A 15,405-nucleotide genomic window follows, 5' to 3' on the forward strand; every position below is an offset into this window, starting at 1 on the left:
TGATCGCACTGCTCGTATAAAGCGAATCGTTGTACCGGACTGTGACCAGATCCGCTGTCCTAAGCTTGATGGAGTCTTGAAAGCAACACTACCCACAGACGCCATAAAGGTGGACAGTTATCTGTCACAGCTTCAACAGTTCTGGCTAGATGCTGTCTCTCCACTGGCAGCCATTCTGGAAAGTGCAGAGGCAGGGGAGTTGTCACCGGAAAAGGCGGTGTCTTCAGTCCAAGTGGCGCTGTGCCTGATGGGTAACGTGCACCAGCATATGACGCAAGAAGCTACTATTGAAGCTGAATCCCTCCCTAATTTAAGTTCATGGCTGAAGACAGAAAAAACTTTCAATCCGCAGCACCTATGCTGTTTGGCGAGGAATTCGCTAAGCTGGCCAATGCCACTGTGGATCAACAGAAAGCCATGAGGAAATTTAACAAGGCTGATGACAAGAAAGGGAGTTTTTCAGGCTACCACCCTCGAAACTACCAAACCGGTCATGGGGGTGGATTCAGAAGTGGTCGTGGACAACACCATCCTTACAACCGGAGATACAATCACCCAGCCCAGAGCTCAAGCCACCAAGGAACAAACGTCCAAGGACAGAAATAGATGTAGGTATACACCATGGTTCACATGTTGTAGATTGTCACAAAATAATAAAAAATTGTCATCATACTCTCAGTTTAAATACAATACTGCCCTCAATAAAGAGGGATATAGTGATATAGTAACTTTTTTACAAGCAGGGCGCATAAAAGCCTTCAAGGACAATTGGGCTGTACTGACACAAGACCCTTGGGTGTTGCAAACAGTACAGGGTTTCAAGTTACCTCTGGTCGCACAACCAGTGCAGACAATTGTCCCACCACAAATGATGTTCCCCTCAGATCAGCAGTTACTGATATCATCAGAGGTGGAATCACTGCTGAGGAAGCAAGTGATAACAGCTGTGCAACCCAGCCAGGGAAATGTCATTTCACATATTTTTGTGGTTCCCAAAAAGATGGGGGCTACTGCCCAGTAATAAATCTAAGAGCCCTAAACAAATTTGTGGTGGAGGAATACTTCAAGATGGAAGGTTTCCATATGGTGAAGGACCTAGTGGAGAACCAGGACTGGATGACAAAGATAGATATAAAGGACACCTATTTTCTAGTGCCAATAGATCCTACTCACCAGAAATTCCTCCAGTTTCAATGGATGGGGATCACCTACTAGTTCCACTGCCTGCCATTCGGGCTTTCTTGTGCCCCTCGCACTTTCACGAAACTGATGAAACCAGTAGTGGCTTTCCTGAGGGAGAGGGGCATCAGATTAATCATATATCTCGATGGCCTGATCATCTTCTGCAACAATCAAGAGACCCTGACACACCAGCTAACATTGGTGCAGGAGTTGTTTCAGTCCTTAGGGCTAACCATCAACTACAAGAAGTCACAACTGATTCCAACCCAAGAGTTGGTATTCCTGGGCCTGCTTATTTCGACAGTCAACATGACTATCTCACTGCCCAAGGAAAAACTGAGCAAAATCCAACACGAGGCCAAGAGCTTACTCCTAAGATCAGAAGTGACAGTACAAAGATTAGCAGCTTTTGTGGGGATGACAACAGCAGAAAAACAGGCAATACGTATGAGCCCTCTCTATCACCGGCAGTTACAGGCTCTGATAAACAGAGTAGCTCCACTTGCAACTTCCATAGAGGAAGTGAAACAGAGCTACCACCAGATGGTGGAACTGTCTCAAGAAGCCAAGCAAGAGCTTGCATGGTGGGCAGAGGAGGCCCAGAGGTTCAACAGTGCTCCTCTGCTGGTAAAATCCCCAGACTTGATAATAGAATCAGATGCCTCACGCCTGGGCTGGGGGGCAACACTGAAGGATCAACAGATGAGGACAGGGGGGCTATGGTTAGTAGAGGAACAGTCACTCCACATCAATTGCTTGGAGCTAACAACAACCTTTTTGGCAGTGAAATCCTTTGCAAAGGACAGGAAGAACATCAACCTTTTAATCAGGACAGACAACATAACAGCCAGAGCATGCATCAATCATTTTGGGGGGACCCACTCCCATCCCATGAATGCAGTAGCAACAGAGATATGGAAATGGTGCATGAACAAGAGCATTTTCCTGATAGCAGAACACCTCCCAGGGGAGAAGAATATCGTTGCAGATGAGGAATCACGAACAGTGCGGGATCGTTGCGACTGGATGATCCACCCCCAAATATTTCTACAGATCAACAAGACGTTGGGTCCATTGGAGGTAGATCTGTTTGCATCCCGTCTCACCCATCAACTGCCTCGATACTTCAGTTGGAGGCCCAACCCCTCAGCAGAAGCCACAGATGCCTTCACCCAGAATTGGAGCCAGCTTCAGGGCTTTGCCAATCCTCCTTGGTGTCTGATATTACCAACCCTGGCAAAGATTCAGCGGGAGAAAGCCAAAGTTGTTCTAGTGGCACCCCTTTGGAGGAGTCAACCCTAGTATCCTCTCCTACTGCAGCTATTGGAGGGATTCCCACTCATCATCCCAATTCAGGAGGACATAGTGATATCACCAACACAGCAGGAATTCATAATGCCTTCAGGAGTTCCTTAACTAGTCATATGGCCATTGTCAGGAGTTCCTGCAGTTCAGAAGGCCTTTCAACAAAGGCTTCACTATTGTTGAAAGTTTCATGGAGAAGCAAGACAACTTAAACCTATGAATCTCTCTTCAAACGGTGGGATAGTTGGTGTCAGGAATGGGGTAGGGATCCCGTTAGGGGTCCTGTAGCTGATGCAGTGAACTTTTTAGCTGACTTATTTCATCAAGGATATAAATATAGATCACTGAACTCTTATCGGTCTGCCATATCGTCAGTCCATGAGAAAATTGATGGTGAGGTAGTTGGGAAACATCCACTCGTCTGCCGACTACTGAAGGGTGCATTTAATGAGAGACCCCCAAGACCTAAGTATGAAAATGTGTGGAATGTGGATCTAGTGCTGGAGTTATTTAAGAAGCAAGGCCCAACTAACTCCTTATCTTTACAAGATTTAACAGTGAAGACTGCAATGCTGTTTGCCTTGACCCGACCTTGTCAAGGGGCTGATCTTGCAGAGTTGGATCTTAACAACAGATTTTTCGTCCCTGAAGAGGTAAAGTTTACACCTGTTCATCTTTTGAAACAATTCAGACCTTCACATCATAGTGTCAGCTTTTTCTTTCCCACATTCCAAGGGGATGAATGCCTTTGTCCAGTGGCGACACTGAAAGTATATGAGAGAAAAACTGCTAAATTCTGTACTATTTCTGGAAGAAATCACCTATTTAGGTCTTTTATTGGGAAACACGGACCTGTCACATCTTGTACCATTGCTAGATGGTTGAAGTCATGCCTGCATAAAGCAGGAGTTGATACATCAAAGTTTCAGGCCCACTCAACAAGGGCTGCTGCTACCTCTAAGGCTGCCATGTCTGGCTTAGCAGTTGAGGATATCCTGAAAGCAGCTGATTGGTCTAGTAGAGGTATTTTTCAGAAATTCTATTATAAACCTGAATTTTCTGCTGAGTTTGGATCAGTAGTTTTGGCGGCTGGTTCTTCAAAATCACATGTTGATATGGAGACTGAGCCCTCCGAAATATAGTTTTTGAATGGCTCAGGTCATGTAATGGCCGCCTGCTATTCGGAATTATATGAGGAGGGTGAGGTTGAAATATCAACATATCCCACCCACCTCAAGCCCCTTTACATTAGTTATTGGTTTTTCTCTCATATTTATTTACAAGCTTCAAAAAAAGCCGGAGTGCTATGTATGACTCTATATTTATATACTGATGGACAGCTATTTTTTGTTAGTTGTACGCATGTGTGTATTCTTTTGTTTTCAAACTTGCTGTCAGTGGTTGGAAAAATTGCAATTACATGTTAATATTTCAACCTCAACCTCCTCATATAATTCCGAATAGCAGGCGGCTATTACATGACCTGAGCTATTCGAAAATTAAGTTGAAGAAATGACGGTGATTTTGCTTATGTTTACCACACCACAAACAAACGTACGTGAGATGCATACCATTGGGGTTACAGAAACAAAGCAAGAATTTTAGAACTCTCCATGAGCAGACCAAAACAATGGTGTATTATAGTTTTAGTATTTCTTCTTTGAGTAATGGCCCGACAAAAGCTAGTGTAATTTTTTGTAGCATGTGTAATTTTACTTTTTTTTTTATTTCGACTTTGTCAATACACATGCTTGTGCGAATAAGTTGGGTTTTTGCTGAGACAGTTACATATGTAAGTATACAACCAGAGTCTGAGAAGTTTAGAGGCCTAGCCCTAGAAGTATTAATCATTTTCTTTGAGGACCACAACATTGTAACATATCTCTGAAAACCCACATGTTTGTGAAATTACCTATGATGTGTTTTTGGTACAATAGAACCCATCTTAGTGGGCACCTGTATAGTAGGCCACTTCTCTGACTTTGACTTCCCCAAATGAGAAATTTATACAGTACTCAACCTTTCTAAAGAACCACCAACCTATTAAGTTTTTGTCCTGAAGGTGACCAACTTAGACAGGTTTCACTGTAGTTAATTTCATATATATGCCTTTTATAAGCATGTCGTGTTTGTAGCAATAACATTTATGTTTGTGACTGCCTGAGTAAAAGCCTGTCTCAGTGACAAAATTGCATGTATTTCCTAGTGGAACACATTATAGTACTCATGGCAAAAATGCATGCAACATAAAATGGTTTAATTGCATCAGTTTGCAGGGAAAGTATAAGCTTTGATTAATAACCTTAGATCTGCCTGCTTATTAAGACTAAGAATACCGTTTGTGTACATATAAGTGTACATGAATTGCGTGTACTTATTTACAATGCAGTAGAACGTAGTCGTTTTTTTAGGTCAATTGCATTTCTATTTTTGTGCATAGGAAAAGTGTTACACCTTAACGATATGCTAAACTTTAACCTGTCTCAGTCATGAATTAAGCATGAGTAATTAGGCTTTTGTAATTTATTTGCCATAAAGTTGCTGTACAAATCAAACTTCTTGCCCTTCCAACTGTCTAGTGGTATACATAACTTCAAGACTATTAGTCAAGATAATTAGCTGAAACCTTGGCAGTCTACTTCTATGATTAATGCAAAAGAATTTAAGAAATGTGCCAACATAACAGGTTTTGCTTGTATGCCTGCATAGCAAAACATTATCAAATGTGTGCTATATTACTTTCCTATGTATGTATGTATGTATGTATGTATGTATGTATGTACGTATGTACGTATGTATGTTTCTACCATTACTTTCTGTGTTTGATTCACTATTAGAACACCATCTCCTGATGATGAACCTGTTGCAGTACGTTACTGGTTGTGTGCATACACATGTATAATAAATATGTGTGCCCCGTAAGTACACGTGTACTGTACAGATCAAGACACACGGCAGTGTGTCGTGCGGCCAAGAAAGCCGGCGACCACACCGTGAGTATATTTAAAGGAAGAAAGAAAACAACTTTTTCATGTGTGCATACCTCCATGGCACCTTCTCCAAAGCACACCATTTTTGCATTATAGCTGTCCCCCAAGTAGGGTACGCCACACAGAAAATTTGATTAAATTCGCAACATCCATTTGTGAGATATGGGCGTTCAAAATTTCGTTTTAATTTCCTCATTTTTTCTTATGCCGTATGAGGGCTACGGGGGCTTTGATTTCTTTTTGCACACTTTACAAAAATTGCTATAAAATGCAAATGTGTAACTTGATTGCCACAATCTTTGGCACAAATGAAGAGCGTGTAACGGTGGATTTACGTACTAAGTTTGTTGTGAATCTGAGTAATATTCAAGGAGTTATGAGCGTTTATTCACATAAAAAAAGATCAAACTTCTGTCACGGCTACAAGGTAAACCAAGTATAGAAATAACTTGAAAATTGGTGTATAGATAGGCTGATCATCGTAGCAGTGCCTTTTGATAGTTTGAATAGCAATAGAGTTACAGCGACAAAGTTATAAAGCAAAAACTAAGCATGGGATCAAGATACTCTAATAGAACAGTCACCGCAGGGTAAAAAAGGTGTGCAAAAAATGTCGAAAAAAAAAAACAACTTACCAGAGTTCGAACCAGGGACCTCCATACCTAACACCTGCAACCTAAACCACTGAACCACTGCTACCTTGGCTGATCACCTCACTTAATTTCTGCTTTATAAATGAAATTTCTAGTTGAAATCTGTTCATAATCAAACGTTTGTAATTTCATAGATCTACCAATAGAAGTAATAGATTGTTCTAGAACATTCTATGTATGTTCTATTAGAAGTCCTCAAAAAAATGTGCACTCTATTAGAGTATTACAATAATATTATCAAATAATGAATTAAATCATGCAATGAAATACATTTATAAGTCTGTCTTCAATAATCATCATTGTATCTACATAGAAAAGAAGAAATGTGGGTGAAAACAAACCTCAAAGTCAGCAAAAGGCTGGTTTTGGGATCTTATAAGGTACAAAAAGGAGTGAAATCCACACAAAAACAACCAAGCTGTGAAAAAATGGCACTGCCTTAAAAAGCCTGGGTGAAAAGTTGTGAAATCAAAGGTGGTGGCCAAGAAATGGCTGCAATGATGTTAATGCTAAAAAATTTTAATAATGGCTGTTTTGTGTGGATAACTTTAACCCATTGACGGCCAAATTCTCCGTGACCACTGGCCAAATTGCCGAATCGCATCATACTAACCGTCCAATGCACAGAACTTGTTAGTAACCATATATCTGAATACTTGATATACTAAGGAGATTGACTGTGTTGTTTTTGTTTACATAACAGTAACCGCAACGAAGTTTTTAAACAACAAAGTCTAAACTTCAGTAAAAACCAGCCTGACCAAACAACGGCATCCCAACTAGCTATTTACTAAGGTGTATTGCACTCCAAAGAACTTTCTATACAGTTTACTTACAGTGCAATCCATTCCACAGCTAGTTTCTTTGTGATTTGTCCCATTTCTGCTGCTGTGCATGCGTATCTGCACTCATGTCCACCATGCCACGTCTGGGATAAAGCAGCCAACTGTCAACTTTACCTGTCTCCATCGATGTACGTATAACACTTTTGCTATTAGCTACTTGATTTCAATTCGAAGAATGGTTTAATTTGCCTATTATAAAAGGTTATGTTTTACGCTATTACATAATAAACGCGCACTAGTCCAGGAAGGATCTGGTTGTCTCAGAAACAGGAACTTTATTGGTGTGTCCATTTCAGTACTAGTGCATCTTGCCATGAAACGCATTTTACAAGTTATAGTGAAGCTAAAGTTTATTCTTTGAGTGAGATATGATGCCATGTTGCCTTATGGCAATAGTGGCCGTTAAGGGGTTAAAAGCCTAATAAAGCACATTTCTTCTCTAAATTTTAGTAACTCTTCTTCAAATTTCACCAAGAATAATCATAGTAGTAATTACAATATGTCTCTATATATGTACTGTAGGTGACACTTAAGCATTAAACTAACTTTGTTGTATATATGTAAAATATGTGATCGGATCTGTGAAAACCCAACATAATTGCACAAGCCTAAATTTACATTATATAGCATTGAATACAATCGGTGAAAATATTTGTGTATTTTCCGTAAATGCTTTGTTTTTAGTAAAGAAAGGGTCAAATGACAAAAACGTGAATATCGTCTCGTTCGCCTACTCAAGAGGAGTTCAATAATCTTTGTTTGACTGTAGTAGACCCAAGGATACGCAATGTATGAGCATTTGTTTACATCACATTGAAACAATTGTACGTGATACATCTTTCTTCACTAATTTCATCTTTTTATGTAGTGAAGAAAGGTATACACACTGTGATTGAAGAAACCAACAACAACAATGTACATACATTATCTAGCTACAACTACTACTACAACTACAGACTACACATAGCTACTACCTATAATTAAAGGAAAAGGAGATTGAAAGATGAGTGAAGAAAGGTAATACCAGGAAAAACTTACCCAGTAATTAATTTCCCTATTCATGGCAAACACAATGGTGCGAGGGGTCTGCAACAGGGGTGAAATCTTGGACACTTATCACTGAAATCTTGCTTGAAATCTGAGATCCGAAATCCCAACAAATTTCCATAAAATAGTGTAACATCTCCGTAAAATTATGGACATTACAGCTACATAATTTTGCAATGTGATCTTGTGCCACAATCCAGTGGTGGAGGAAGTACTTGATGTGAGGGGGGGGACTGACCAGAGTATAGAATCTCTGGTGGCAGGTGGTCTGGGGGCTGTAGAAACTGGCTTTCACAATGTCTCAAAACTCACCAGAATTAATTTTATAGGTACAATTTGAGGCATTTTAACTAAAACACCAAGCTATTTTTCAGTTAACAAAACCCTCTTTTGGCAAAGCCTTTACTGTCGACACAGGGTTAATGAACATATAGCATTTATAAGCAGTACAAAACATCCTTTAGCCACCTGGAAACAGTTGGTAGAGTGGTATGACAACAATTCTCACAGTAAGAAGTACCTGGTTTGATTCTCGCTGTAGACAACTTTTTTGTTTACTACTTTTAAAAACACGTTCTTTTATGAAAACCTTGACTGCTCTATTAGGGTATTTAAGCATTCTATTAAAGTATATCTATCTTTATCATGGTTTTCAGCCCCACTCCAGGAAGGATAATTTTGGCACGATATCATTGTGAGGGGGACTTCATCCCCCCTTTCCGCCACCTATGCTACGATTAATGCAAAGCTTGCTACGAGGCACAGTAATGGATATACTGCCTGAGAGTAACAGTAACTGATAGCCCAATACAAGCATGCGAGTGGGAAGTTCTCAAGGAAGCCCAGGAGGACTTGGAAAGGAAGTAGGCAACTTGTAGCAACTAAGATGAGACTTTAGTAAGCAGAGGGTAAGGGAACCAGGAACACTCGGAGGAAGATTCGTACAAATTATAACTACATTTTATTTGCAACTTCTTAACTATCAGCTATTGCATACAGTTGAGCATACAGTACTATAAATGCACATTGAAATTTTCTGAGAAATCCTGTGAAATCTTAGCGAGATCCTATAAAATTTCATTGAGATCTTGAAATTTATATGCAATCTTGAATCTATATGACTCAGAGAAATCCCGAGATCTCAATGAAATCTGAGATCCTGAAATCTTGGACAACATTTTTGCTCTGTTGCTGATCCCTCATGATGGTGCAAATTTTAAGTCATTAAATCTGTCTGTTTGTAAATTTCAACCATTATCTTTTAAATATGTTGAATTTGGTATACCGTATAGCTCAAACTGTTGGTGGCATAAAATTTTGGCGAATGACCATTGAAACATTGCATTGGCAATAAAACCTTTCACAAATGCTCCGCTATCAATCTTACAGAAGTGTAAAACATCAGTGCAGCAGTTGAGGCTATATGCTGTTGGCATCAACATTGGCATTTCTGCGTTTCAACACTTTGGAGAACCTAAACTCCATATATTTAAGTGTGCATGGTGCAACATGACCATGATGCACAGATAATTATGGAATGACCCAATAATTGGCAAGAAACTTTGATGTGAACTTGAGTCAGACAGCTGTCACAATCCTTATGCTGTCCCCACAGCTTATTCAGCTAATGTTAGGTCTGACATTCATAAGAACACAGCATACATGAATCACAGGCAACTGATTAGGTATCATTACCCATGGCACAATGATGTTTATGCGTAGCTACACATTCTCTAGCTATGTTGTACATAGCTATTTGCTGTAGCCACATTTTAGTTTAATTCAATGTTATACTAGTGAAATTAGAGTAGCTACATGTGTGCTATACAGACAACATGCACTGCACGCATCACACATGAGGCAGAGCCTTCACACGTGTGCATGATGGCAAGCTGCGTGTGCATGTTGCAGCTCATGCATGCAGCAATCGACGTGACACACATTTACTATGAAGTTATATTTGAGCTGTACTGTACATACTTGACTTCAACATATCCGACCAGATCAAGCTTGATATTGTACCATTCCAGAACAAAGCCCAAATCATGCGCTGTAAGAAGACACCACTGGATAGTTGCCACAACATTAAATTGTCAGCTTGGTGAAATTCGAGTTTGCGATTCACTGTTTCAATACTGTGACAAGGAAACAGAACACACCATTGCCAATTTGTTTCAGTTAGGATTGAATAAGCTCAAGATAACAGTTGCACAGTCTCAAAAACGAAGGGAGGGACTGACTGTAGTGTCTTTGCCATAGCTTTTGTAACAGCTCTTGCATTTGGGATAAGTCTGAACAAATTTCAGCTGAAGCAAGAATCTATGAGAGCAACTGCTTTAACAAACAACGCCTTTCCCCTTTCCCGCATCTATAACATTGCTAAATGCACTATAGATACTGGTGGCAAAAATTATTATTATTGTAGTTATTGTAATTAATTTCATTCTCGATCTTTTACACTGTATTACGATGAAATGCATTGTTTTTAAACAAAGTACAGTATAATCACTAGTCATTTATTAATCAAATGTTAAAGTTGCAACTTACATGTAGGGTGCCAGGCGCTAAACCGTCTTTTATGCAAGGAAATCTGCAGAAGTTAAGCAGTTAATAATTCCAGATTCTTGTAATCCATTCTTTATTATCTCAGGCTTAGTCTCGGAAATTTACCCCTAAAAAATATTTAGACTATACGGTATTGTACACGGTCACAATCCACCCCACGCTTAATGGCTTAACTATGAATAGCCTCTAATCTACTGCTTGCAATTCTGACCCTTCCTGTAGTTGTGAACACAGCTGCTTAGCATACCAATCTTGGAACTTAGAGCACAAGAAATCCTTTGCTACCTTAGTCAAGTTGCTGTAATCTATCTGTATTATTTGCAGGGAGCAAAGCAACACTGATGTTGTAACTGTCAAGCAATTTAAGTATAGAAAAAATGGGTCTACGTTTTGATATGAGCAGTGGAACTTGGTTCGGTGATAATTTCAGTTCAGTTTTTCTCTATCAATACATTATCTTCTCAACATATTTTTTCATTCTGAATTCGCTAGGCCAATAATTATCTGAGTGAGCTTTGTGCCAAATAGAAGGAAATTTATACTGAGGCAGGCATCAAGTTGTTTTACTTTTGTAAATCAGTTGAAGTATTTTTCCCAGTCTTTCGATAATTCATTTCAGCTTCATTATTTGCAAGATTAGCATCTTTGTACATCAAAATACCCTGAGCACTGCCAATGACTACCAATATATTAACAGCTAAGTCCTGCCTCCTTATATCTTTGATGTATTCTTGTACTTGGGTGTCTAATTCAACCCCTAGAAGTAGAGGTCATCCTGTTTTCTTGTGAGGTAATTGTTTTACCTCTTCTTGCTCCTTATCAGTATCCTTTGCCTTCTTTGATTTTACCTTAGACTTTAGTGTGTCCTTATACAAGCCTTTGTGGCATCTTACAGTTGATTCTGTGAGAGGAGGATCCTTATATTTTCACCTAATAAGAAACAATTACGCCATGTTCCGCAGCTTTTTTACCAACTTTGTATTATTGCCAATTGGTGTAAGATGAAGAAAGATATGGTGAGTAGCCATGTGGCACTTTAGTCACTTCTATAACTTTCATATTAGCCAATTCAATAACTTTGGCTGGAATTTTTCTACCAAGTGGCTAATCAGGATCAGAAAGATTCAGTGAAGGTAATGAGAGGATGATGACAAAGTCAGCACAGTTTTAGAATACCAGCCATTCTAACTCAACTTCTCACGTGGTAAAACTTTGGCAAATGGAAGAACAATTTTCTAAATTTGCCATTGTTTTTCACCACTAAAGTTTTGCGCTATACGCAGGGATGAGTCGGCAGTGGTCGGCACCGACTAGTACTGAAAACAAATCAACCACTACTAGAAGCTGACTGACCAGTACTACAATACAACAGCTGTAGCTAGCTATTATTGTTTTACTACAAATAATAAACAAAGTACCGCATAAATCCTAAGGGCAGCTGAGCTGATAAGATCTAGGAATGGTAAAGGTAAGTGACGGTCACTCTCAGACGATCGAAGATGAGTTGTCAGCATTTCATAGAGTAAACTATTTAATTAGAAAATACAGTTGTGTGATCTATTTATTTGAATGAAATATAAGAAATGCTATCGCATGCTGTTGTTGAATGGCTCTTTTAAATTAACTAAAGCTGCCTGCGAAGCATTCCCGTGGTTATATTACGGAGAGCAATGACAGTGAAAACAAAAAAAAGATGAGCCAGAAGAAGAAAACCCTTGTAACGATGTGACATCAGACTTTACGAGTGATAGTAGCGACACACGTGGTAGTATACCAAGTTGTTCCAAGCAATCGAAATGTTTTAATACACAGTGGTTAAAAGGGAGAAAGCACTGGCTGAGGTATGAAAAGGAAGTGGGTATGTTTTGTTTACTCTGTCAGAAATACAATAAGTGTCCCTATGATTGAGATACTTGGAATAAAACTCCTTGTTCAAGGATAAGATTGCAAAGCTTTGTTAACCACGATAAAAGTGCAGCTCATAGAGACAGTGTAAAGTTAGAAAGTGAAACAGCTACTACAGTACGCATTGCTAGTGCAGTTAATCCTAGTGTGGCATCTGATGGAATTCATCAAGAATTTGCTTGTTTATATTTTCTAGTGAAACAAAAAATTGCGCACACCACCAATTTTGAACCATCCTTAGATTTTTTAGAATTCCTTTGTCTTCATGTGAAGAGTAAAATCCGAGTAGCCAAAAATGCAACATATACCAGTTGTAAATCTATTCAGGAAATGGTACCTTTTCTTTCAGAAGTAATTGAAATAAAATTTTAAAGAACTTGAAAGAGTCTGATCACATAGCAATCATATTTGATGAAAGTACTGATTGTACAGTTACTGAACAATTGGTAATTCATTGTAAAAGATACTGATGAACTGCAGTCACAATTTCTAAAGGTAATTGATGTCTTGGACCATCAGGATCAGAAACTAGCAAAGGTGAAGGTGACACACACAGAGTTGTCAGTTTAAGTACAGATGCAATTTCAGCTCGCATCTGTAGCTATTTATAGGATGATGTCAAACTTGACATGAACAAAATTTGAGGAATTGGAACTGATGGTGCATCGACTATGGTGGGGTATAGGAATGGTGTAGTTGCACAACAGAAGAGAATTACACCATCTAGCATTGGTGTACATTGTGCAGCCCATAGGCTGAACTTGGCATCATCACAAGCTGGAGAATCTGTTCCCTACATTAAGAAATTTAATGTTATTATACATCAGTTGTTTGATTTTTATGCTAACAGTGCAGTTCGTACTGCTGGATTGGAAGCAATACAAACCTTTATTCAAGAAAAGCAAAGTAAACTATTCTCAATCAGATGGCTCACTTGATTGACAATCTTAAAAATAGATTTGAAGACAAATCAATAATAAGTGCTTTTGATATATTTGACCCAAAAAGATGTTCCGGAAGCAAATGGATCAGAGTGACCATTCAATGGAGTCAACACATACTGATACAAAAGAACAACAAAATTGTGAGGCTTTCATGACGTATGGTAATAAATCACATTAGAAATTTATATAAACAGTATCAGCATGATGATGTATGTGTATGTGGCACCTCTGAGGAGTGCTTAGAAGAATGGGGGTGCTTTAGACAATACATGCATGACAACTATCTAAACTTGAAACTAGTCCTGGGTGATACTGAAAATAATACTATTCGATATATTGACAAGCTTACATTCACGATAATATTATGATTAAATATTGAGTATAATTAGATTTGTCAAGCAGTGAGACTAGTAACATATTACATAACACATTATTGCATCATTATCACAGAATGTGAAATGGTGCTAGACAACAGCTGGAGTTTGCCCATAATCAAATTGCCTTTGCTTGTAGGTATATATATCTAATCCAAAACAGCCAAGCTGTAAAAAAAGAATGCGGCCCTCAAAAAGGCTATGGTGAAAAAAGATGTGGTGGCGGCCAAGAAATGGCTGTGATGGTAGGTTAATGGTAAAAATTTTAATAACAATAATTCAGGTGAATTTTTGTGCCGCTTGGTCTTGGCACCAAATTCACCTGAATTGTCTTTATCAAAATTTTACCATTAACCTACCATCATAGCCATTTCTTGGCCGCCATCTTGGATTTCACATCTTTTTCACCATAGCCTTTTTGAGGGCCACACTCTTTTTTTACAGCTTGGCTGTTTTGGATTAGATTTCACTTCTTTTTGTATTTGTATAATCTATCTTTTTTTCTTTACTACAGGAAGAAGAAAAGATGAAGCAGATGTTAAATACTTTAAATATTTCTGATTTTATCAGTAAATGTGCAAATTATATATATATAATACATGTATTTATTACAGAACTCTCTACATGGTGGTTTCTTTGTAACTGAACACTCTACAAGGTGACTTCTTCTAGCTGATCTCTCTACAGGGTGAATTGTTTGTAGCTGAACTATCTACAAGTTAACTTCTTCTAGCTGATCTCTCTACAGGGTGATTTGTTTGTAGCTGAACTATCTACAAGGTAACTTCTTCTAGCTGATCTCTCTACAGGGTGATTTGTTTGTAGCTAAACTATCTACAAGGTAACTTCTTCTAGCTGATCTCTCTACAGGGCGATTTGTTTGCAGCTGAACTCTTTACATGATCGTGTCTTCTAGCTGAACCATCTACAGAGTGAACTTTTCTCTACAGGGTGATTTGTTTGTAGCTGAACTATTTACGTGGTGGTTTCTTTGTAGCTGAACTCTCTACAAGGTGACCTCTTCTAGTTGATCTCTCTACAGGGTGATTTGTTTCTAGCTGAACTCTCTACAGGTGATTTGTTTGCAGCTGAACTCTCTACATGGTGGTTTCTTTGTAGCTGAACTCTCTACATGATGGTTTCTTTGTAGCTGAACTCTCTATCAACAAATAATATTAATTACTAGTGTAATTTATATTATTAAAATTATAAATGTAAAAATGAAGTAGGATTCCAAGCGATAAAAAGTAGTGGAACAAGAGATGAAGCAATGGTAGCTATTACAGCATAGCTCAGTGGGAAATCCCTACTTTGGCATTGAACACAAAATAATTGTTATATCATAGCAAAGTAGGGATTTAACACTGAGCTAGCTACCATTGCTTCATCTCTTGTTTCACTACTTTTTATCGCATGGAATCCTGCTTCATTTTTAAATTTATAATTTTTAATATACTAGTTTGTTTAGTTTTTTTGTTAAAACATACAGCTAGCTATAAATATGTGACTGTTTTATTAGGGTGACTGCTGTATTAGAGTATCTCGAGTCAGCCTGCAAAGATGTGTGCTTGCCTAATAAGGGGTGTGGTCATTGT

At 38.6% G+C, this 15,405-nt stretch overlaps 1 protein-coding gene and 1 long non-coding RNA gene across 2 annotated transcripts in view; both read left to right on the forward strand.

The window, feature by feature from the left end:
* The first annotated feature begins 1,269 nt into the window (after nucleotides 1-1,269).
* Nucleotides 1,270-2,484, forward strand: LOC136246506 (uncharacterized). The gene has a single exon (XM_066037988.1). The coding sequence runs from the start codon at nucleotides 1,270-1,272 to the stop codon at nucleotides 2,482-2,484; it is 1,215 nt and encodes a 404-aa protein (XP_065894060.1).
* Nucleotides 2,485-5,299: 2,815 nt separating this feature from the next.
* LOC136263735 (uncharacterized) overlaps nucleotides 5,300-15,405 on the forward strand; it is a 46,669-nt gene continuing 36,563 nt past the window's right edge. Inside the window, exon 1 of the long non-coding RNA XR_010704768.1 lies at nucleotides 5,300-5,355. This is a non-coding gene — a long non-coding RNA (uncharacterized lncRNA). The remainder of the gene's footprint in view (nucleotides 5,356-15,405) is intronic.

The sequence above is a fragment of the Dysidea avara genome, chromosome 1, assembly GCF_963678975.1.
Source record: "Dysidea avara chromosome 1, odDysAvar1.4, whole genome shotgun sequence".
Taxonomy (NCBI): Eukaryota; Metazoa; Porifera; class Demospongiae; order Dictyoceratida; family Dysideidae; genus Dysidea; species Dysidea avara.

What these genes read in the sequence shown, in the direction of transcription:
- LOC136246506 (XM_066037988.1), top strand. Translation starts at nt 1,270, where the DNA reads ATGAAACCAGTAGTGGCTTTCCTGAGGGAGAGGGGCATCAGATTAATC.